Genomic DNA, 25,931 nt, shown 5'->3' on the forward strand with positions numbered 1-25,931 from the left:
TGAAGAGTTCAAGATAGGCAAGGTCTGTATGCCTAGAATTTTCTGCATGTTGTTTTTACCTGCAGACCTAGATTGTAAAGTTTCAAAGAGACATTTGTCATACACGGGAAAACTGACCTGTAGCTGCATTGCTGTTGGTAACGTGTTACCAAGGGAGGGATGTGAAAAGTAAGGCTAAGTTCTCCAACCGCGACACAGGCCTTGGGCATTGCCTGTGGCAGCAACATAAAATGCTGACAGCTTCCTGCCTCCTTGCAACAGAGTTAGTTTGTTTAACCCCTTAATAACTATAAAGAATCTTTTATATGTGGATTCACAGATTTTTACAGAACAATTCTCAACTTCGTTATAATTTTTAAAAGGTAAATTATTTCTTCTGACAAAAGGAATTAAAAGGAAGTAATTCAAAGTAGTTTTTGTTTTTTTTGGGGGGGGGGGTTGTTGTTTTTTTGAAGATAGAGTCTTACTCTGTCACCAGGCGGGAGTGCAGTAGCTTGATCTTGGCTCACTGCAACCTCCACCTCCAGTTCAAGTGATTCTTCTGTCTCAGCCTCCCGAGTAGCCAGGACTACAGGTGCACACCATCATGCCCAGCTAATTTTTGTGTTTTTAGTGGAGATGGGGTTTCACTATGTTGGTCAGAATGGTACTTGTAGCAGTCAAACTAGATAAGCTCATCATGGTTTAGTTTACTTAGGACCTCTAAAATCAATGAAATAAAATAGAAGGTAGGAATATACATATAGTAAAGACTATTGCATTAAAAACTTACGTTTCTTTAAAATAGATGTTTATATTAATGAGGATATCATGTGATTTATTATCACAACAAATAATTCAAATTTAATGATAGTTTCTAAGGTAGCAAATTTATTTTTGTCATCCATTTCATTGACTTTAATTATTTTTAAATCAAAATAATGCTTATTTTAATTTAAAAATAATTATCATCTAACCAAGGATAGAACTGAGCAGTTATTGTCTCACAGTTTAAGCCAATAGAATATTTCCAGAAATTATAGCCTCCTCTGAAAACTGCATTATCCATTGCTACTTATTTAAATTTTATTCCCTGTGACTCTTCACTAAGAAATTACCAGTGTGGAAATTAAAGTTTTATAAGTGCATTTTATATTTTTATATTTTTTACATATTCATTAAAGATATAATTGTAAAATAGACTTTTAAAGTTAATCTTCCTAGGATTAATAGTGTCTGATTAAGAGAATGATTGGATTTAATTTAATTTTAATGTTTAGAAGGGAAAAGGAAGCATAAATGGTTGCTAGAGGCTGAGTAGTATCTTTACATGTGAATGACGCAGGTAATTTATTTGCTTCATGAGAGAACATCAACCACACAGAGATGGCTAGTAATAAGCTAGGGATGTGTTTTTAGACTATGTTAAATCATTTGATTAATAGCATCATCTGGTCATATATTGATTTGGTGATGCAGAATTTACAGGCTTATCATAGAATCATTGCCTGTGGGTTTAAGAACTCCGAGAATTGAGTTGCATGTACTTTTTGAATTCAGGTGATAAAAGATCTTTGTTTGGCTTGGCTTGTCGTAGGTCAGCCTGCAGGTGCAAGGACTCTGTGAACAGAATGCCTGCTATAATCTTTATAGCCTCAGAGCTACACTCATGACCCCAGCTCTTTATCTTGAGTGTCAGGGTTGTGACCTCAACTGTCATTCAAGGGGATAGTCACAAGTTGCAGTCATTCACCTGATAAAAATCTTCACTTTTCTTTCTCTCGAGAAGTGCCGCAGAGCCACTTACTGTGGAGGGTGGGAAAAAAGACTAGGAGCAGCTTGGTGCTGCTGAAGTCACACAAGGGTCATATTCATCTTTCTAGGCCTGACTGACCAGTTGAGAACAGTTAAGATCCAAGATTCCTTGCCGTTAACCCCAAATATGTGATTCCTTTGTAGATGGATTGTCTTGTTCTGTGGAGGACAACTGAGTGATAAAACATTGGGTCTATATTGTTAAGACTCCAACTTATATTGATTGCATCGTCATTTTGGAAATTTCTGGGATCTTGATTTATAGTCATTTACTTAGCTAGTTTCTTTAGCCTAATTACGACCCCAGTTTAAAAAATTTACTTTTGGGGCCGGGCGCGGTGGCTCACACCTGTAATCCCAGCACTTTGGGAGGCCGAGGCGGGTGGATCATGAGGTCAAGAGATCGAGACCATCCTGGTCAACACGGTGAAACCCCATCTCTACTAAAACTACAAAAAATGAGCTGGGCATGGTGGCGCGTGCCTGTAATCCCAGCTACTCAGGAGGCTGAGGCAGGAGAATTGCCTGAACCCAGGAGGCGGAGGTTGCGGTGAGCCGAGATCGCGCCATTGCACTCCAGCCTGGGTAACAAGAGCACAACTCCGTCTCAAAAAAAAAAAAAAAAAAAAAAAAATTTACTTTTCCTCTGACTTGTTTTTGTTTTTACTGTAAAATATTTGAAAATACTTAAAATTGCAATAGTTATAATACTACCCCAAACAATAAGAATGGATGTCTATACAATATATCTTTGGTTTAAAATGTTCATATCTTAAGAAGAATGAAAAACAAACCACAGACTGGGAGAAAATATTAGCAAAACAATAAAGGATTGGTTTACAAAATATGCAAAGAACTCTTAAAGCTTAACAATAGGAAAGCAAGCAATCAAATTTAAAAATGGGCAAAGGATCTGAACAGATACTTCCCCAAAGAAGATAATAGAGATGGCAAAACATATGAAAAAATGTTTAACATTACATGTCATAAAAGAATTACAAATTAAAACAACAGTGAGATACCACTAGATACCTATTAAAATGGCCAAAATCCAGAACACTGACAAGCCCAAATGCTGGTGAGGATGTGGAAGAATAAGAACGCCCATCTGCTGCTGATGGGAATGCAAAATGGTACAGTCACTTTGGAAGACAGTTTAGTGGTTTCTCACGAAGCTCTTAACTAAAAAATATAACCTTAAGTTCTTACCATACGATCCAGCAATTGTGCTCCTTGATATTTACTCAAATGAGTTAAAATGAATTAAATTTTAATGAGTTTTAATGAGTTAGAAACTTAAATCCACACAAGAACCTCACGTGAGTTTATTCATAATTGCCAAAGCTTAGAAGCAACTAAGATGCCCTTCAGTAGGTAAATGGGTAAACGAGCAGTGGTACAGCCATACTGTGGAGCGCTATTTAGCAGTAAAAAGAAATGAGCTATCAAACTACCAAAAGACATGGAAGAACCTTAAATGCATATTGCTGAGTGAAAGAAACCAGTCTGAAAAGGCAACATACTGTATAATTCCAACTATGCAATACTCTCAAAAGGCAAAACTATGGAGACAGTAAAAAGTTCAGTGGTTGCTAGGGTTCTGGGGAAGGGAAGGATGAGTTGGTGAAGCACAGGGAATTTTTAGGGCAATGAAACGATCCTGTATTATACTGTAATGGTAAATATATGTCATTATATGTTTGTGAAAACCCGTAGAACTGTATAACTCAGTGAATAAACCCTAATGTAAATTGTGGACTTTAGCTAATAATAATGTATCACTATTCATTCATCAGTTGTTACAAATATACCACACCAATACTAATAATTAATACTTGATGTTATATTTTCTAATATTATTAATACAGATGTTAATAAGAGAAAGTGTGGGGGAGGTTGGAAGTAGGGAAAGAGGAGTTTTCTGCATTTTCTACTCAGTTCTGTAAAACAGAAAAAAATAATGTCTATCAATTTAAAAAGTTAGTCTTATGTGAAATTCAAATTTATATACTTCATATAGAATCAGTTATTTAAAAATAAAGCTTTTACATGCAAATAAAACTTCATAGGTTCTTCAAATATTAAAGTAATGTTTACTTGATCTATAACATTTTTATTTACCATTTGATTGATTATCTGAGTAGAATTTTTTTTTAACTCCATAGTTTTTTTTGAGGGACTGGGGACGGTAGGGGTCAAAGTTAGCCCAATAGCTTCTCTTGATCAACTATTAAGTAAGTGTTCTATTAGGATTTTTTTTTTTTTTTATTATTTAAAAGCTTAAGTATTTATCATTAAATACATTGTTTTAGTGTTTGTTTCATTTTTCGGAAAGATTTTAAACTTTGTGTAGAAAGTATCTTTTTTTCCCTGTGTGGATTGCTTTTCCAGTGTTCTGGAGCTGTCATTGCCAGATGTGGAAATAAAAATAACAGTGTGACTGTTATGCACAGGGCTTCGGCCTGTTTGCTTCTTCCCTAAAAGCACTGTGTGTGGGGGCAGATTACTGGCATTTTGAGGTCAAAATCAAATCTGGAAGTCGGAGCTTACTGTAAATAGAGAAACAAAGGGGAGAAAATGAGAAGAGGTGTATATCTGACTGATTATTCTAAGAAAATAAATATCAAGACTTTTAGAACCTATATGTAATTGAACACATTTCATTACATCCATCTAGGGACAATTTAAATACTTCCTAAAAGGAATGCTGCTCTATAATTTAGTTTCTTAACATATTGTAGGTATAAAGAAAGTGTATTTTGGAAATTAAATTAATCCATTTAAATGCATCCCATAATCGAAAATGTTTCCTTTTTATTAAAACCAGATGAGATGAAATAAAAGTCTTTGGGAACTTTACCTCCTTATTGACAATATGATGATGAATAACATTTGATGTAATAGCTAATACTTTATTTCTCTAACTTGGAAAAAATGAGAGGAATTAGAAAAGATGATTGAGGTTAATACTGTATGAAAATAATTTTAAAGAAATTCTCAAGTGATGTTTATATGTATAAAGTGTACTTATAGTTGGAACTGGTTCACTGATTTTCTGTGGTTCATTTTCAGGTCCTTCAGCAACTTTTAAATCATTGCAGGAAAAACAGAGATAAAGTTCTTCTCTTTTCTTTTTCCACCAAGGTGAGTTTCAGCTAAAGTATTTCCTTGATTGACCAGCACTAACTCTTGAGGCATAAAGAGTAAAGCATGTTCCTACATGACACCTTACAGCCACATTTTCGCTTGTCTACATAGTAGGAAATAGTGAGGTAAGCAACTTAGTTTTTAAAAAGATGATAAAATTTCATTTGTTTTAGGATTACTGTCAGTTATCAAACTCAAAGATTTTTGTTTTCTGTTGATATTTTTAATAATTACAATGTTCTTTAAGACATTTAAGATATTTTAGAACTTAGAAAATAGCACACATATATTTACATAAATGATTTGACCAGTAATACTGTTTTTTAGAAACAAAAAGATTGATTTTTGTAACAAGTTCTGATTGTTAAAGCCATAATGCTGCGGGGTAACAGGAATAAAATATGTGGGTCAGAAGTGAGAAAAATATTTATTGCTCTTGGAATTATAAGAAAGAAATTATGAACCCCAATAATTCATACTTAGCAAGCCTCAACTTTGTAATGGTCTGAAACTAACGTAACCAAGATTCACGTTTGCCCGCTTCATACCTCCCCGCTAGGTGCTTGACGTGCTACAGCAGTACTGTATGGCATCTGGGCTGGATTTCCGGCGACTTGATGGAAGTACAAAATCAGAGGAAAGACTCAAGATTGTGAAAGAGTTCAACAGTACACAAGACGTTAACATTTGCCTTGTCTCTACAATGTAAGAAAAGTAAATTTAATAACTTCATTTTTATCTATTGTTTTTGAGATTTAGGGTAATTTTTAAAACTATTACTGGATTAATTTTTAATGGCTATGCTTATATTGTTTTATTTGGCTTTAAGGAGAAGCAGCAAAAATTGGACTGAAATTTCAATATTTTAAATTTTAGCTAGGCTTTTCTCTCATTTCCTTTATCGTTACTGAATTCCCTTAGAAGTCTAGGTTTATAAAGGTAACAATAAAAAAATGAATATTTCTTCCTACAAATTTTCTACAGTATATTTTGATCCATGTCTTCTGGTCGGAATAATCGGACTTCTTATTAATCGGATAACTGAGAATCACCATAGCAGCAGTTTTCCCACGTGCCAGGGAGCCCTTGACAGCCTGCTAAGGATAGGGGGCCTCTACCTTGTCTCAACTGGAGCAGCTCTGCAGTTAGAGATTTTATGAAAGATAAATTGGTTCTAACCCTTACGTACGAGTATCCCTATGAGACCTTTTAGAGAATATACACACTCCTGAAAAGATTTAAATCAATGTAAACCCCTAAGTAAGATTAATCCCATTTTAGGAAGATAGCTTTTGACACCCTGTGTAATAAGAATTTTATAGATTCATTCCCACTGTCTTTCAGAATTTCAAGGGACTTTAAAAATACGTAGATGTAAAATGCACAAAGTAAAAATTAAATCAGAATAGAAATTAACTTAAAATGAGGAATAAAGGCCGGGCATGGTGGCTCACACCTGTAATCCCAGCACTTTGGGAGGCGGAGGCAGGCGGATCATGAGGTCAGGAAATCAAGACCATTTTGGCCAATATGGTAAAACCCCATCTCTACTAAAAACACAAAAATTAGCTGGGTGTGGTGGTTCGCGCCTGTAGTCCCAACTACTCAGGAGGCTGAGGCAGGAGAATCACTTAAACCCTAGAGGCAGAGGTTTCAGTGAGCCGGGATCATGCCACTGCACTCCAGCCTGGCGACAGAGCGAGACTCCGTCTTAAAAAAAAAAAAGAGAGAGAAAAAGAGTAATAAAATATGTTTATGAATGAACTAACACTGTTGAGCACTTAAATTATTCTTGAATTCCTACCAGTAAGATAAATGGGGAAAAGTTTTGGATTCCCATTTTCCCATAAATGAATGCAAGAAGTAATTTTTCACATTAGTCCTTACGTACAGACCATTAAATGACATAGAATACTGTGTTCAGTTAAATTTTGTAAAACACATTAGTATTCTAACTTTAAAATGGTTCCCAGTGATAGATGCACTAAACAGCGGTTCCAGTAATAGACTCTGCAATGGCAAGCAGTAGTCTCCCACTTGTGTTCTGCTCATTTCCACTTCATTTGATGAGATCCTCCTTAAAACTCCTTGTTATCCCTTCACTTCTGTTTATCAGAAGTTGCTATTTAACCTGTCCATTGAATTTTTAATTTTAATCATACTTTTAAAAATGTTTTTTTCAGATGGCATTCTTGCTCTGTTAACTCCTGTACTTCGGGGTGCTGATCCTTCGATTTGTTGTTTCCTCTGGCTCTTGCTTATCGATGATGGTTTCTTCATGTTTGGCCATTTTTCTCTTCTGAGCTTATCTTCAAGGGGATTTTTTCCTCCGGAAATCCTTTGGAGACCAATTGTAGGAGTTTTCCACTTGTCTGGTTTTGCTTTGGCTTCTGCTGGGCATCCTGACAAGACAAGGGAAAAAGTTTTAGATTCCTATTTTTCTGTGGCAATTTGAGTAATATATTGCATAAGTCATTACATAAGGAACCTTACGTAATATAATAAATACATTCTTCAGCTGTGCTTTACAAAAGACACATAAGTTCAGTTTTTATTTTATTTCTATCATTTTGCAAAGGTTTATTTTTATTTTTTATTTTTTTATTTTTGAGACAGAGTTTCACTCTTGTTGCCCAGGCTGGAGTACAGTGGCGCAATCTCATCTCGCTGCAACCCCCGCCTCCCGGGTTCAAGTGATTCTCCTGCCTCCGCCTCCTGAGGAGCTGGGATTACAAGCATATGCCACCAAAGCTAGCTAATTTTTTGTATTTTTAGTAGAGATGGGGTTTCTCCTCGTTGGTCAGGCTGGTCTCGATTTCCTGTTCTTGTGATCCGCCCACCTCAGCCTCCCAAAGTGCTGAGATCACAGGCATGAGCCACCGTGCCTGGCTTGCAAAAGTTTATATTTACTCTCTGTTGTAACAGAAGTGTTTTGACATTGGCTTAGCCATTATCTTGCCAGAATATGAACTCTTCATTATCTTTTAGTATATCAACTTTATGTAACTTGGAACATCTGTAAAGAAGGAGGACTTAGGCTACTGTCACTACTCTCTCCCCCTTTTTCTTGCGATGTTTGCTCTTTTAAAATTATTGTCTATAAACTACTTTTGTAACTTTAAATCTTTGCACTTCTGCACTGGATCCATTGGATTTCTTCTTAGATCTTTTTCCTGGAATCCATGCCTTCTTTCTTGGTTTACCCTCATGTTTTACTGGAAAATTGATTCAAGTTTTGATGTTCTGTCCATTAACTTTCTACATGCCTTCTAAGTCTTTGTAATATGTGGTATTAGCATTACCCCACACACCCACCCTTTCTTCTGCTTTTGTCACCTGTCCATATTGTCTGTTACCTATTTAACTTTTATGTTGTCAAAGGTATTAATGTTTTCAATAAGTCCTGCACGAATAACCAGTTACTGTCCATAGGTTGGCTCTAAAATTTGGAGGCAAAAAACCAGATTTACTATGTTTTTATGAACTAAACATCTTTAATGCAGGGGCAAGTAGTGCTAAGATAATTTCTCTGAATGTTCCCGACCTTTTGGTCAATACAAGATGAGTCTTAACATCAGCCTCATGTGACTTCTCTTTCCTAAGACTTCATTCATGTTTTATGTTTGCACTGTTCAGTTCACTTCAAACTCGATCGTGACCTTTTCGGTCTTTTCCCTCTCAGTCTGTTTTTGTCCTTTGTAATAATCCTCAGTGTTACCAATTGTCATTTGCAAGTTCTCTTCTGTTGAGTCCTCTGTATCTTGAACCTTACTCCTGAAACCTTTGTTCCTTGGTTTCAGGCTGGCCTAGTTGTTTTCTAGGCCTGATAAAGAACTGTCATCTTAAAGTCTTCTTGCCACTGCTCTTCTGCATTGGATCTTTTTCCTGGGTTCCATGCTGTTTTTATTCTTGACTTGCCCCCTTCTTTTCCTGGGAGATATCCTCGTGTAAATTTTTAAGCCAGCATATATGGGAAGTAACATTTCTGCATCTGTCATTATAGAAAGTGTCTTTTATTGCCCTCTCACTTAATTGATACTTTGTCCGACTGTACAATCTAAATTGAAAATTATTTCCCCTTCTATCTTTGAAGGGCTTGCAGCATTGTTTTCTGATCGATAGTGTGGGTAAATAGATGTCTAGGGCCAACCTGATTTTCATTCCTTTTGGGAACTCGTAAGAGTTTTTCTTCATCTACAGTGTTCCAAAATTTGAGTCTTAGTGTGAATCTTTGTTCATTTTTTTTGTGCTGGGCACAGTAGGCTTGTATGCTGAAGGCTTATGTTCTTTTTCAACTCTGGAAATTGCTTTTTTATTATTTCTTTAACAATGGCATTTTTTCTTCCTGTTTCTCTGGTCCCTCCTCTTGCATGCCAGGTCATCAGACTTTCAAACGATACTGGTTCTTTAAATGTCTGAACTTTTCTGTCATCTTTTACATGTTGTCTTTTTGCTCTATGTTCTGAAAAATGTCATTTTTTGATCTTACTTTGTTTGAAGTAATCACTTTTTTTTTTTTGAGATGGAGTCTGACTCTGTTGCCCAGGCTGTAGTGCAGTGATGTGATCTTGGCTCACTGCAACCTCCTGCCTCCTGGGTTCAAGTGATTCTCCTGCCTCAGCCTCCTGAGCAGCTAGGACTATAGGCACGTACCACCATACCCAGCTAATTTTTGTATTTTTAGTAAAGACAAGGTTACACCATATTGGCCAGGCTGGTCTCTATTTCATGACCTCATGATCCGCCCTTCTAGACCTCCCAAAGTGCTGGGATTACAGGCGTGAGCCACCACACCCAGCCATGACCTTTTAAATTTAAATTTAGTTTTTCTTGCTTTCTGAGCTCTTTTGTTTTTGAAGTTACCTTTTGTTCTGGAAAATTAGTGTTTTAAACCTAGCTTTTTGTAGTCATTTCATTGTTTATTTAAAGAAGGATCATCTGGCATTTTTTCTGGGGTTTTTTGATTTTGGAGAATCAATGAATTTATTAATGAGTTTGAGGAAAATTGGAGATTTTAAGATATGAAGCCACCCTATCCATAAACATGGTGTCTCTCTATTTAGGTTTTCTTAGAAGCGTTGTTCAAATAAATACACTTACTTGATACAGGAAGAGAATGTGGCAGACCTAAGGAATAAACTGCCTATATCCTCATTAGGATCTCAAATACCAGTCCTCAGCTTGAAAAGAGCAATATTCAGTTTTTTTTCTTTTTTCTTTTTTTTTTTTTTTCTTAACAAGTACCCCTTTGCTGTTAGCCATGTAAGAACGGAGTGACAGGTTTTAAAGTTTAGGTTTCCGAGTTGTATTATCATCAAATGGAGAATCATCTCATCTGCAGAGAGAGTGTGTAGGGTTTCTTTCCTTCTTCTTTAAAGGGAGCTTTGCTTCTTCCACAAGGACTGAAGTTATAACTTCAGAATCTCTTCAACTGGTACAGATCTTATCTGTGGCTTATATATGGCACCTGAGATGGTATCATAAATGGGCCATGCCTGACTTTGCCATCAAGAAGCTAACTGGAATAGATAATTAGATTTATTCAACACATAAACCTTTAACTTCTTTTCTGCTTTTCTCGTGTCTAAATTGCACCCTATCCCCTAACTTACTCATTTTTTAAAATCCTTTCTAATACTTTCTCTCTATTCCACCTCACTGTTTTCTTTGAGTTCAAGTCTCTGTGACATTTTCATGCTATGTCTAATAAGCAGTTTTCCAAAGGAGAAAATTCAGTTTCTACTGAGCACTGAACTTTAAATCAGGACATTTGGGTTTGAATCCAGACACTGGCTACCTAGGAGATTGTGAACAAATTAATTTTTCTGATTGTTAGTTTCCTCACCTAAAAAGTCAGGGTAATATTTTGCTTATAGAAGTCTTGAGAGCAGGCTGGGCATGGTGGCGCACACCTTAATCCCAGCACTTTGGGAAGCCGAGGTGGGTGACTCACCCGAGGTCAGGAGTTCGAGGACCGGCCTGGCCCACATGGTGGAACCCCGTCTCTACTAAAATTACAGAATTAGCCAGATGCGGTGGTGCAAGCCTATAGTCCCAGCTACGCAGAAGGCTGAGACAGGAGAATCGTTTGAACCTGGGAGATGGAGGTTGCAGTGAGCCGAGATGGCACCACTGCACTCCAGCTTGGGCAAGACAGAGCAAGACTCTGTCTCAAAAAAAAAAAAAAAAGAAGAAGAAGAAGAAGTCTTGAGAACAAACGAACTAGTGTATATGAAAATATGTTGCATAGTTCCTGACATGTAGTAGATGCTCAATAAAGGTTAATTTCTTTCCATTTTTGATAGAAATTATAGGAGAAAAGATCTATCATTTTTCTTTCCCTAGATGATTAGCATCCAGTGTAAAGCATTAACTAAGTGTGAGTTATTTTGTTAATCAGTGTAGGTAGCTGATGAGGGTAGACGGCAATGCAAAGCCTCAGAGAAAAGCCTGAAAGACAGCTGGGCTTAGGAAAACAGTTGAGGAACAGAAAGAAAATCATTGTGTTCTTGGATTTCAGTTTTGCCTTTTCTTTTTAAAAATGTAAAAATTTATCATTGTTGTCTTATAGAGTATTAAACACAGGATATGCAGATCAGACAGTTCAAAACATGGAAAGATCATAATTGTTGTTATTTAAAATCTAATAAATTATACAGGCATTAGGAATCTTCAACTCAGTATACAAACATTATATACATTCAATTTTGCCAAAAGTTACGTTTCCTTTAGAAATTTTATTTTGAAAGAAAGAAGTAGTATTCTGATATGTTTTGGCTGATGAAAACAATGAATCTAGTAAAAGCAATACGTGATTTTATATTAATAATAAAAACTTCCAAAAAATATATCTTTAGTGACTTCTCTTCATTGCATACCTTAACCACAGGTGAAGGTAAATAAAGACAAAACTTTTGGCTTCCGTTTAAGTGGCAAAAAGACTCTGCAGCACGAATGCTAGGCACAACTTCATTCTTGGTTTTGATTTTCAGAATCATACACTAGCTGACTACAAACAACTTTCTAAGCAAACTGTGTAATTTGAACCACAGTGCTTTCATAATTATTCCCTTGTAAGGGTTAAGTTAAGGATTTGGGGCACTATAGTGCAAAAGTAAAATTTTCCAGATGATGTGAGTGCCCTCTAGGTAGTCCAACACCAGCAGCTGTAAGCTTTGAAATGATCTGGAGAAACATCATTTTCTCTCTCTCATGATATTCCAGAACACTGTTAACTTTCCCAGAAAGATGAGGACGTTTCTTTTGTTCTGTACCCCAAGAGAAAGAGATTCTGAACCACTCTTTTTAAATAAATAATGAGAATCATGTTATATGCCTGTTGTTGAAATCTGCCTCTTCTGCTTTGTCTCAATCTCACACCTTTTTATTCAGCTATTGATATTTTCATTGACCCTTAATGCACAGCAAGAAAAATAAGAGATTTTTTGCCTTTGAGGAGCAATATAATATAATAAATGCTTTATTGGAGTTTATGTGTGAAGATCCCTAGGCATTTAAGAAATAGATAGATCAAAAAATCCCATAGAAGGATGGTGATGTTGTAACTGGTTCTTTAGAGATAAGATTTTATTTAAAAGAAAAGGAAAAGCAGGTTGGTAAAGGGCATTTTAGGCAGAAAGAATAGCATAGATACCAAAATGACTAGAGAACTTATGTGGCTAGTGCCTAGTATACATGGAGGCAACAGCTTGGGTGTATGACTACATGGGAGAATTTGTGAGTTATTTTAACGAAGCTCAGTTTAACAGAGAGAGTGTAAGTATGCACTCTGTGCCAGGCCCTTTAAGAGACAGGTCTCTTAAAGTTTATCCCTCGGAAAGTAGAGGGGTACAGGAAGAGTTGTTCAGAAACATGTAAAAGGATGGTTCGATACAGTATGGCGAATTAGGGTAGGAGGAGGCACAGCGGAGAAAGATGGAGTTCAGGCTTTGTTAGTGACGCTTGAAGGACAAGGAGAGGCTAGCCAGGCAAAGAAGAGAGCAAAGAAAGTGGCATGGAATCAATGTATGAAGGCAACTTTAAGTATTTTGGTCATTTGTGGGATAAATTTCAAGAATGGTATGATACCAGCTGCAGAGATGGTAGGCTGGTCACTGAGGCCTGTTGGTCTCTGATGGATAGGAATTAATGGGTTTTAAACAGATGAGTGGTATACTTAGTTCTGTATATTCTGTGCTTAAAATCATTTTTATGTAACGTGAGAATGGGCGTGGATGTAAGGTCTGAAGTAAGGGAGGACAATTAGAAGACCAGTGAAGTAATACATGTAAGTGCAATCTAACAACAGCTCAAAAAGGGGCAGCGGTAATAGGAATGGAGAAGGGACTTGAGAAAAACATTCTGCGGTCAATGTGACAGGATTTGTTACTGGTTAGCTTTCAGTGAGAACGGGAAAAAAAGACTACAGTGATGATACATACATAGATGGCTTTTGGCTTTGATGAGTGATGATATGGTTGGTATCACCAGCCCAAAGAAGAAATATATGGAGAAAAAAAACTCTGGGTCCTGGGAAGTATAAGATGTAGCTCATTATAAAATAAGTATTTATGTTATTTCATCTTGTTCTCTTCCTTTTGGAGCAAGAACATATGGCATCCTGTTGCAGTCTAACTCTTGGCTGTCTCTGTATGCACTCTGACAAGCCTGAAGTATATACAGTAGCACCCTGACTGCCTGCATTGTGAACAACATGTAACGGTGGAAATAATCTGTACTTAAGAATCCATTCTGTGTTAAATCTATATGGATGTTATTGTTAGCCACATTTTTAAACTTTTTATTCCGAGATATTTCTAGATTCACAAGTAGTTTTAGGAAATAGTACAGAATGATCCCAGGCACTTTTAACACATTTCCCCCAATGTAGCATCTTGTAAAACTGTAGTACATTATCACAACCAGAATACTGACATTGATACGGTGAAGAGCAGAACATTTCCATCAGAAGAATCCCTCATGTTGTCCTTTTATGGCCAGAGCCGCTTTCCTCTCTCCCCTTTCTCCCTGAGCCCTAGAAACCACTAATCTGCTCTCCATTTCTATAATTTAGAATAGCAGAATCAGTAATGTTACATAAATGGAATCATAAAGTATGTAACCTTTTGGGATTAGCTTTTTTCACTCAGCATAATTCCCTGTAAATTCATCCAGTTGTTGCATGTATGAGTAGTTCTTTTCTTTTTACTGCCGTTAGTATTCATCATATGGATACTCCACATGTGTTTAAACATTTTCCTGTTGAAGGGCATCTGGGTTGTTTCCAGTTTTCAGCTATTAGAGATAAAGCTATTATGAACATTTGTATACAGATTTTGTTTGAACATTAGTATTCATTCCTCTGATATAAATGCTAAATAGTACAACTGCTGGATTATGTGATAGTTTCATATTTTGTTTTATAGGAAATTACTGAACTGTTTCCAAAGTGGCTATATCATTTTATATTCCCAACAGCAGTGTATGAGTGATAAGTTCTCCTGCATTTTCACTAACGTTTGCTATTGTCACTATTTTTTAAATTTTAGCCATTCTGATGGGCATGTAGAGATATGTCATTGTGGTTTTAATTTGCATTTACCTAATGTCTAATGATACTAAACATCTCTTCATGTGCTTATTGTATACAGCTGGTATTAATGCTTCTGTAAATTGTAAAAATCTCCAATGGAATCACCTGGGCCTGGAGAGTTTTTCTTTCCTAAGAACTTTTAAAATACATAATTTCTTTAATGGTTGTAAGACTATTCAAGTTGTCTATTTCAGTTAGTTGAGTTCAGTGGTTTGCGATTTTTGAGGAATTGTATTTCTTCTAACTTGGTGAATTTATAACCATAAAATTTTTATAGTATTCAGTTATCCTTTTAATAGCTGTAGGATCTGTAGTGATATCTCTTGTTTCATTCCTAATATTGGTAATTTGTGTGTTCTCTTTTTTTTAATCTTTGTCATTGCTAGTATAGCAAAGAATCAGCTTTTTTAAAATTGATTTTTCTCTATTTTTCTGTGTTCAGTTTTATTCTGCTTTTATATTTACTGTTTCCTTTCTTCTGCTTGCTTTAAGTTTTTTGCTTCTTTTTCTAGTTTCTTACAAGGAGGACTTTCAATTATTGGGTTGAGACCTTTAATTTTTTTCTGATATAAGCATTTAGTGTTCTCAATTTTCCTAAGCCCTACATAGCTGCATCCCACATATTTTGATATGTTGTATTTTCATTTGTGTTACATTATTATTTATTTCTCCTTGTATTAATTTTTTTTCACTTTTTTGGGGATTTCAGATTTTGTTTGACTCAGGAGCTATTTAGATGTATGTTGTTTAATTTCCAGGTGTTTGGATTTTTTTGTTGTTGTCGTCTTCCTGAAATGTATTGCTAGCTCAATTACATTATTGTTAGAGAACATACTCAGTATAATTTCAGTTCTTTTACGTTTATTGAGGTTTGTTTTATGGCCCAGGATTTGGTCTAGCTTGGTGAATGTCCTATAGGAACCAGGAAAAAAAAGTGTGTATTGTGCTTTTCTAGGTGGAGTGTTGTATATATGTCATTTAGATCCTGTTAGTTGCTCATGTTCTTTTATATCCTTGCCGACTTTTCTCTCTAGGAGTTTTATCAGTTGCTGAATGTGGGATGTTGAAATCCTCAACTATAATTATGCATTTGTCTGTTTCTCTTTTCAGCCTAATTTGACTTCATGTATCTTTTAGCTCTGTTATTTTGGTGTGTTCACCTGGCAGATTGATCTTTTTGTCTTCATTCATTGTCTCTCTTTTCTCTAGTAATTTTCTTTGTTCTGACATATATTTTGACTAATACTAATATAGCCAGTCTTTTAAAATAATTGCCTGGTGTATCTTTTGTCAACCTTTCACTCTCAACCTAGCTGTGTCATCCTGTTTAAAGTCTTTTTTGTGTGTGTGGAGAGCATATTATTTCTTCAGTCCACCCTGCCAATCTTATAATTTTAAATGGTATATTTAGGCTATTACATTGAAGGTAATTATTGATATTTTTTATTTAATTTTTATCTTTTTAGCTCCTAATTCTAGTTCCACTTTTTCTCTTATTTAGACATTGTTTTAGGATTCTCTATTTGTTTATGTGCAGTGTTTTTTAGTATATTGTTTTATGTAGCTTCCTGGTGGTGGCTCTGGGTATTACATTGTACATAGTAACTTCTCACAGTCTACTGCTATACACTTTTACCAGTTTGAACGAAGTATAGAAATTTTATTTATATTTAAGCTCTTTCCCTATTGATTTTTCTCTATTTTTCTCCACTTTAAAAATATAATTATCTTAGGTATTTCCTGTAATCCCCTAAGCACCGTATCAGATGGTGTTACAGTTTTCCTTTAACCATGAAATGTAATTTATGAAACTCATGAGAAATAAAATAGTATTTATATTCATTCCTATTTTAACCTATTCTGATCTTCCTCTTTCCTTTTTTGTAGTTCCATGCCTTATTCTGCCTTTTTTTTTTTTCTTTTATGAACTTTCTAGCCACCATTCCTTTAGGTTAAGTCAGCTGGTAACAGATGCTCTTAGTTTTCTTTAGTCTGAAAATATCATAATTTCCCTTTCCTTTCTGAAGCATATTTTCACTGAGTATAGAATTTTGGGTTGGCAGTTCCTTTGTTTCAGCACTTGAAAGGTGTGCCACTTTCTTCTGACCTCCATGGTTTCTGATTTTTCTCTCTGCTGTTCAGATTGGTAAATGATATTGATTCTCATCGTGCTTACTGATTCTGTCTTCTGTCTTCTCCGCTGTACTGCTGAGCCCATTTGGCAAGTTTTGTATTTCAGCTATTTTTCAGTTCCAGGATTTTCATTTTGCTCTTTATATCCTTTCTTTTTTTTTTGGATGAGACTCAATTTTTTGTTTGTTTCAAGCATGTTTGTAATTGCTTGTTGAAACATCTTTAAGATGGCTGTGTTAAAATTCTTGTCAGATAATACCAACATCTGATTCATCTCAGTCTTTTCTTATTCAAGCTGTAATTTTCCTGGTTCTTGGTATTACTGGTTTTTTATTGTATTATTGTTTCTTGTACATTTTGAGTATGTTATAAGACTCTGCATCTGATTTAAATCTTCCATTTTAGTACACCTTTTCTGACACCGTGCCAGCCAAGCAGGGGTGGAAAGCTAGGTTCCGTATTTGGCCTCTGCTGATAGCCTGAGAGGGAAGTGCTTTACTGCTCCTCTCTCCTGGTATCCCCTGACACAACGGAGAGAGACCCTGTTATCACTGGGCAGAAAATGAAAGCTCCAGCTCCTCACTCAGTGTTCTCTGATACCACCCCAGCAGGAATCAGTGGTAGTGTCTCTTGGTAGCCAGGCAAGGATAGAAGTTTAGTATCCTCATTCAGCCTTTGCTGACTAAGGTAGGGATGGGGCCACCGATTGTTCCCGGGTGTTTGGCAGCAGCACGGTGGTTATTGCCTCACGTTTTTCTCTTTCGAATCTATACCTTTCCTGGTTCTTTGGCTAAAAGGAAAAGACTCTTCTTGGGGAATTTTTTTTTTTTTTTGGTCTGTGGCTTTTGGCGTTTCCAACAGCTTGGGATATGTTAAGAACCCAGCCTGTGGTATCTTAAGCAAAAAAGCAAGCCAGGGAACTCATTGTCATGCCATTTCTTAGGCCTTGTAATCCCTAGCCTGCCTATCTTCTCTGTGCCTTTCAGAGTTTTATGTTTATTTTCTATGTAATATCCAGAATTTTAGCTAAACTTAGTAGAAGAATAAGATGTACATCTATTCATGGATTGAGTTTTTAAATGTATTTATTATTTTAGCTAGAATGTACTAACAGTTTTTAAAAATTATGTCAGGAAAATCTTGCAGAAGTAGTATTTGAGTGTCAAGGAAAGCAAAAACCAGCACAACCTATTGACATGGGCTCTAATGGCCAGGTTTTTAGGGATTTTCTAGAGTGGTAGAAGTAAAATTGTACCTTAGATATTTTATTTGTGGCATTTTGTATTTTAATCACCACCTTACTTTGATGAAATTAATGCCATACTGCACTGTTTTGGCTATAGAAACCTGGCGCAGTTGAGTTACAGCACAATAATTAGTTTTTGCTGTTCTAATGTACTTTTCTCTTTCCTCCAGGGCTGGTGGACTAGGCCTCAATTTTGTTGGTGCCAATGTTGTTGTATTATTTGATCCTACTTGGAATCCGGCCAATGATCTTCAAGCCATAGACAGGTATGATACTGACAACATTTAAAGTGATCTCCAAATACTTGTAATCTAAAAATGCTCTTGAACTTTTAAGGTTGCTTATACTATGACTATGATTAGAGGAAAGGGGAGAACTTGTAAAAACATACGTTTAAGGTAATCCTGACTTCTCAATCCAAAAAGCAGGCCAAAAATAGCCATTTATTTTTCATCCATCTCAGAATCCCATTAATATGACAGAAATGACCTTCAGAAGAAAGAATAAATTCCTAATACTGTGGGAAAATAGCATATTTCTGTACTAGTAGATCAGAAGTTTTGAGAAACTCCTGGAAGATAAAAAGCAAGTAGAATCTATCATCAGGACATCAGCAGAGAAATACTACAATCCTAAGTCTGCAGAAAAGAATACAGAAATTTCAAGCATGGGGTTCGTGCTACGGTATGTGGGTACAGACATAGTGCATCCATCTGGGAAGTTGTTAATGTGCTGACTGTAATACAGATTCCCCTCCCACACTCTACTCTACAGAGGGGTTGGCCATAACAGGTACTCTTTGATTAAAGCTGAAAGAATACTTTTACGAATTTTATAAATAAATGGGGAATTGGACTGCAGAAAGGTTCTTAGAATGGGTGTTGGAACCAGATTATAAAGCTACAGCCAAGCCTGAAGGACTTCCAGATCTCCCCAGGACATGAAAAGAGGCAATAGACCTGTTACCTGCATGGAAACACAGACCAGCTTTCCAGGGATTCACTTAGTCATCATTTTAATTCTGAATGGGAAATGAAGAATTACGAAACATTGTCATAAAATTAGCCTAGCAGGAAAGCAAAAGGGCAAAGATGAAAAACAGACATTTAAGGGAATAAAATTAGGATGCCAAGGGAAAATAGTACATAAAAAAACCAATTAGTTCTTAGAAATTAAAACTATTGCCAAAATAAGGTAACTCAGTAGAAGGTCTGGAAAAAAAAGGAGAGGGCTAAAGGTAGTAATTGATATGGAAGATAAAAGGAATGAATATTTTTAAACATAAAAAGTCAAGAAACAAATAGATGTGAAATATGAGTAAAGAGAAATTGAGGAAAAATCCCAGAAATCATCATATGTCTATTCCAGAAATAATGAACATAGAGACTGGAGGACAGGGGAGATAATTGATGACAGGACTGGAGAAATTTGTATTAATTTTGAAGGGATACTTAGTATGAAGCAGGAATAGCGACTGAGAGGGAGAGAAAACATACATGTTAGTAATATTTCTAAGTTTCAAAGATAAAGAGAAGGGCTAAAAGGTTCCAGAGTGAGAAACAGGGAGAGAATGGTTTGTAAAAACTGCAACAAAAAGGAAACGACACGTTATCAACAAAGAAATGAGAATCAGACTCAATTCAGCAGATCAGACTTTGAAGAACACACATTTCATCAGCATTATAGGATTCTAGGTAACAACAGACTTGTCAAGGTGAAAACATTTATATGGCTATAAGTGAAAGAAAATTATTTTGACTTGCATTTATAATCTGTGGCTAAAATTTTAAGTCTAAAAAATTACTGATAGTATGACTGAGAGGTTTTCATGCAGTTATAAAGAAAGGACTCCCTAAAATATGAAGGGATGGTATGAAAAAATTAGTAACAGTCAAGCTAAAATTTCATGTAGTTTTGATAAAATGTCAGAATAAGGCTAAAGGAGGAGTAAAATTGTGTTAGATTTTTTTCCTCCTCAGGAAAGGACCAGGATATCCTGGTCAGTTCTCAAATTGTGTGCCAAAAAATGTTTTTAAATAACAAAAAATTTAGGGGCAACTACTAAAAGAGTGAGTTATGATAGTTACCTGGTACAATTTCCAAAAACACAGATGCTCACACTCCACCCTGCAGGCATTCTGATTAAATAGATGTACAATGGGACTCAACATTTTACATTTTAAAAAACACCTCGGTTGTAGATCAGAGGATGCTATCAACAGAGTAAAAAGGCAGCCTACAGAATGGGAGAAAATATTTGCAAATCACATATCTGATAAAGTATTAATGAAAAAATGCTCATCATCACAGGTCATTAGAGAAATGCAAATCAAAACTGCATTGAGATACCATCTCACGCCAGTTAGAATGGCGATCATTAAAAAATCTGGAGACAACAGATGCTGGAGAGGTTGTGGAGAAATAGGAACACTTTTACACTGTTGGTGGGAGTGTAAATTAGTTCAATCATTGTGGAAGACAGTGTGGCGATTCCTCAAGGACATAGAAATAGAAAACTTAATGCCATTGAACTGTACTCTTAAAAATAGCTAAAATGGTAAATCATGTGATGTTTTACCGCAGTGACTTTTAAAAACCACCCAAGGTGATTACGATACAATTGGTTCTCAACTCCACTTTGAGAAACACTGGGTATCAAGTGTAAAACTTCCAAAAGAAATAAGAGCACTAAGAAAACGTAATTATTTTAGTACATGATAGGAAATGCATAGTTGTGTTGGGGAAGATAGAGGAAACTCAGAAAGCATGACAAATGGTGTCAGAAGTAAATTCAGATGTAAATATGAATATGTTAAAACTGGTTTTTGTTTTGTTTTGTTTGTTGAGACAAAGTCTCTGTCTGTCGCCCAGGCTGGAGTGCAGTGGCATGATCTTGGCTTGTTGCAACCTCTGCCTCCCAGGTTCAAGCGATTCTCATGCCTCAGCCTCCTGAGTAGCTAGGATTACAGGTGCCCGCCACCACACCTGGCTAATTTTTGTATTTCAGTAGAGATGAGATTTCACTATGTTGGCCAGGCTGGTCTCAAACTCCTGACCTCAGGTGATGCACCTGCCTTGGCCTCCCAGACTGCTGGGATTACAGGCAAGCCACCACACCTGGCAAAAACTCTTTTTAGAATGAAGGAAAAAAGAAAAATCAGGAAGATGGTAACAAAATTAAGAATGGATGGCAATGTTAATATCAAACAAATTATTAACAGAATTCAAGACAAAAGGCATTAAGCAAAACAAAGAGGGCCGCAATCCACCAGGAAGTTATAAAAGTCACTACATAAGAAAGCCAAAACACTCATACATGATGAGAAACAGATCCACAATTATGATGAGAAACTCCATCTATTAAAAAATAATAAATTAACTAGGCTAAATAAGTATGTAAATTATTTGAATAAAAGTTATCTACCATAATTTAGTAACTATATATACAGACACACCTGATTTTATTGTGCTTCGAAGATAATTGCGTTATTTACAAATTGAAGGTTTGTAGAGATCCTGAGTCATGCAAGTCTTCCTGCACCATTGTTTCAACAGCATATGTTGAAACATAATTCTCACGTTATTTCAGATTTTTTATTATCACATCTGAGATGGTGATCTGTGATCACTGATCTTTGAAGTTACTATTGTACTTGTTTGGGGGCACCATGAACCATGCCCCTATAAGACAATGAACTTAATTGGTAAATGTTGTGTGTGTTCTGACTGCTCCCCTTATTTGTCATTCCCCTGTCTCATTCCCTCTCCTTGGGCTTCCCTCTTCCCTGAGGCACAGTATTTAAATTACGACAATTAATAACCCTACAATGGCCTTTAGGTGGTCAAGTGAAAGGAAGAGTTGTGTGTTTCTCACTTTACATCAAAAGCTGAAAATGATTAAGCTTAGTGAGAAGGGCATGTTGAAAGCCAAGACAGGGCAAAAGCTAGGCTTCTTGTACCTAACAGTTAGCCAAGCTGTGAATGAAAAGGAAAAGTTCTTGAAGGAAATTAAAAGTGCTACTCCAGTGAACACATGAATGACAAGAGCACCAAACAGCTTTATTGCTGATACTAAGAAAGTTTTAGTGGTCTGGATCAAAGATCAAGCCAGCCACAGCATTCCATTAAGCCACAGCCTAATCCAGAGCAAGGCTCTAACACTCTTCAGTTATTTGAAGGCTGAGAGATGCAAGGAAGTAACAGAAGAAAAGTGCGAAGCTGCAGGGATTGGTTCGTGATGTTTAAGGAAAGCAGCCACCTCCTTAACATGAAAGTGCAAGGTGAAGCAGCAAGTGCTGATGTAGAAGCTGCAGCAAGTTACCCAGAAGATCTAGCTAAGATCGTTGTTGAAGGTACCTACATTAAACAGCAGACTTTCAATGTGAACAAAACAGCCTTGTATTGGAAGAAGATGTCATTGAGGACTGTAGTCACTAAAGAGGAGAGGTCAGTACCTGGCTTGAAAAGATAGGCTGACTCTCTTGTTAGAGACTAATACAGCTGATGACTAAGTTGAAGCCAGTACTTTACCATTCTGAAAATCTTAGGGCTTTTAAAAGTTATGCTAAATCTTCTCTGCCTGTGCTTTATAAATGGAAAAACAAAGCCTGGATGACACCATATCTCTTTACTGGATGGTTTACTGAATATTTTAATCCCACTGTTGAGACTTACTGCTCAGAAGAAAAGATTTCTTTCCAAATATTACTGCTTATTGACAATGCCCCTGGTCACCCAAATGTTCTGATGGAGATATACAATGAGATGAGTGTTGTTTATGCAGTAGCACAGCATCCATTCTGCAACCCCTGGATCAAGTTGTACTTTTGACTTTCAACTCTTACTGTTTAAGAAATATATTTTGTAAATCCATAGCTGTCATATATAATGATTTCTCTGATGGATCTGGGCAAAGTCTGTTGAAAACCTTCTGGAAAGGATTCACCCTTCTAGATGCCATTTAAGAACATTTGTGATTCATGAGAAGACGTCAAAATATTAAACAGGCGTTTGGAAGAGGTTGAATTCGAACTCTCACGGATGACTTTGAGGAGTTCAACTTTAGTAGAGGAAGTAATTCCAAATGTGGTGGAAATAGCAAGAGAACTAGAATTAGAAACAAAGCCTGAAGATGTGACTAAATTGTTGCAACCTCATGATAAAACTTTAATGGGGTTGGGCGCAGTGGCTCACACTTTGGGAGGCCAAGACAGGTGGATTACTTGAGGTCAGGAGTTTGAGACCAGCCTGGCCAACATGGTCAAACCCCATCTCTACTAAAAATACTAAAATTAGCCAGGCAGGATGGTGTGTGCCTGTGGTCGGTCCCAGCTACTCAGAAGGCTGAGGCAGGAGAATCACTTGAATCCAAGAGATGGAGGTTGCAGTGAGCAGAGATCACTCCACTGCACTCCAGCCTGTGGGACAGAGCAAGACTCCGTCTCAGAAAAAACAAAACAAAACAAAAACAAACTTTAATGCGTGAGGAATTGTTTCTTAGGAATGAACAAAGGAAGTAGAGTCTTGAGAATGGACTCTACTTCTGGTGAAGATGCTGTGAACATTGTTGAAATAACAACAAAAGATTTAAAATATTACATAAACTTAGTTGATAAAGCAGTGGCAGGGTTTGAGAAGACTGACTCCAGATTTGAAGGAAGCTCTGCAGTGGATAAAATACTGTCAAACAGCATCACATGCTACAGAGGAATCTTTCAAGAAAGGAAGAATCAATTGATGTGACAGACTTCATTGTTGTCTTATTTTAAGAAATTGTCACATCCACCCCAGCTCTCAGCAACCACCACTCTAATCAGTCATTACCCATCAATGCAGAGATGAGACCCTCTGCCAGCAAAAAAAAAAAAAAAAAAGAAAAATTACTGAAGGCTTAGATGCTTTTTGGCATTTTTAAAGTAACGTTTCTAATTATTTTTAATTTTATGTACATTTTTTGTAACATTTCTAATTATTTTTAATTTTATGTACATTTTTTAAAGATGTAATGCTATTCACACTTAATAGACCAGAGTATAATCTAAACATAACATTTATATGCACTGGAAAATAAAATTTATGTGACTTTCTTGCAATATTCTCTTTATTAGTGTGGTCTAGAACCAAACCTGCAGTATCTCCAAGGTATGTCTGTGACTATAACAACAGAGAATAACCAGTGTTTTCTGTGATCGTAAATGTTAATAGAAAATCACAAAAGGTTGATTCTATGACTTCAAAATACGCCTGGAATTCTAGAAAATAACAAACATGTAGCTAATGAATTCTAGCCATATAGAAATTTTGAAACATATTTTTAAATAGCTCTTATTAGGAAATCAAAGAGTGATGTAAGCAAGATTGTGTACTGTGAAACTCCTGATACTTGTTGCCACATAGAAACATTAGCAAAACAACTAGAGACAACTAAAATGATTTTATTGGAGCTCTTTTAAACCTACCAGATATCTACGGCAACTAAGCAAACTCTGTCAAGAAGAAGCCACATTCAAAGCTATAGGAAATTGTGTAGTGTTTTATTCACTCTTATCTAGTGCAGTGCAGCTGGGAAGAAATGGCCAGTTCCCTCTCTCAGTGTGAAAGGAGTAGTGGAGAACTCTTTTGCAATCTTCTAATTTGCCTGGAAGCTGCCTGAAGGACTGGTTTCTGTCTTGCCTGACTCAACACTAAAATGATGAATGGTGGCATAGTTGGATCAGACTGGTAGAAGCTGTGAAAGGCAGTGGCATTCTTTATGCCGTTTGAAAGCTGCAGTGCAACTGTACATCTTTGGACATCTTGAGCAAGAGATTATGGGTAGAGGAATACAACAGAAAATCTAGGGCCTTGAAAAGAAGCTAAAGTAAGACTTTCTGGAAAATTAAGACATGTAAAAGCTGTTGTGTATGCAGGAGAAATCTGGAAACACACACAGACACATACCTAAGCAGAATGTATACCCAGAAATGATCTGAAAAGACTTTAAGCCTTCACTGTATCCTGTTCCCAAGGCTCAAGACACACCCTGTTAATTAGTGTAGGTCTTGCATACCAGTTTGCAAATACTGGGGGAGTTGGCTGTCTTTTAAAATGGTAGTTTTCAACAAAAGACCATAAGACATTAAAAAAACAAACAAACATGAAAATACAGCTCTTCAGAGTAACGAAATAAATCTCCAGAAACTGTCCCTGAAACAAAACAGGCATTGAACTTACTAGACAAAGGCTTTAAAACAAGTGTCTTAAATACTCCAAGAGTAAAAGTAAAACACAGAGAAACAACTAGTGAGAAAAGGATGTATGAGCAAGATAAGAATATAAACAAAGAGATAGAAATTAAAAAAAAAAAAAATGAGAGAGAACCAAACAAATTCTGGACATGAAATTCAACTTTGGAATTGAAAAATTCACAACAGCAGACCAAAATAGGAAGAAAGAATATGCAAACTTGAAGATAGGCTATTTGAGATTATTGAGTCTGAGGAGCAAAAACAAAAGAAAGTGAACATTTGGGACACCATGGAATGGACCTATATGTACATTAAGGAGGCTCAGAAGAAAGAGAAGGACAAAAGAGTAGATGAAGGAATAGTCAAAAGTTCTCCCACTTTGAGGGAAAATACAGATACACAAATACAAGAAGGTCAGCCGAATCTAAATAGTATAAACCCAAAGAGATCCGCACTGCGACACATCATAATCAAACCGTCCGCAGTCAAAGAGAGCATCTTGAAAGCAGCAAGAGAAAAGCAACATGTCATGTACAAGAAATTTCCAATAAGACTATCAGTGGATTTATCAGCAGAAACCTTGTAATCCAGAAGGCAGTGGGATGATATATTTAACGTATTGCAGGGGGAAAAAAATGTCAACTGAGCAACAAAGAAAAAGCATTTACCAAGAATTTTATATTGGGCAAAACTTCCCTCAAAAATGAGGATAAGTTAGGTATTTGCAGATAGACCAAACCTTGAGGGAATTCATTACCAGTACACCTGCCCTGTGAGAAAACCTAAAGGGATT

General features: G+C 36.3%; 1 protein-coding gene across 10 annotated transcripts in view; it reads left to right on the forward strand.

The window, feature by feature from the left end:
* The window catches only part of ERCC6L2 (ERCC excision repair 6 like 2), a 197,074-nt gene that overhangs the window by 77,148 nt on the left and 93,995 nt on the right, over positions 1 to 25,931 (forward strand). For all 10 annotated transcript variants that reach the window (XM_032266354.1, XM_032266361.1, XM_032266360.1 and 7 more), the window contains 3 exons: positions 4,867 to 4,938; positions 5,501 to 5,646; positions 18,083 to 18,178. In XM_032266354.1, coding sequence (XP_032122245.1) covers positions 4,867 to 4,938; positions 5,501 to 5,646; positions 18,083 to 18,178 — 314 coding nt within the window. The remainder of the gene's footprint in view (positions 1 to 4,866; positions 4,939 to 5,500; positions 5,647 to 18,082; positions 18,179 to 25,931) is intronic.

The sequence above is a fragment of the Sapajus apella genome, unplaced genomic scaffold, assembly GCF_009761245.1.
Source record: "Sapajus apella isolate SASKATOON/1434 unplaced genomic scaffold, GSC_monkey_1.0 scaffold158, whole genome shotgun sequence".
NCBI classification, from domain to species: domain Eukaryota; kingdom Metazoa; phylum Chordata; class Mammalia; order Primates; family Cebidae; genus Sapajus; species Sapajus apella.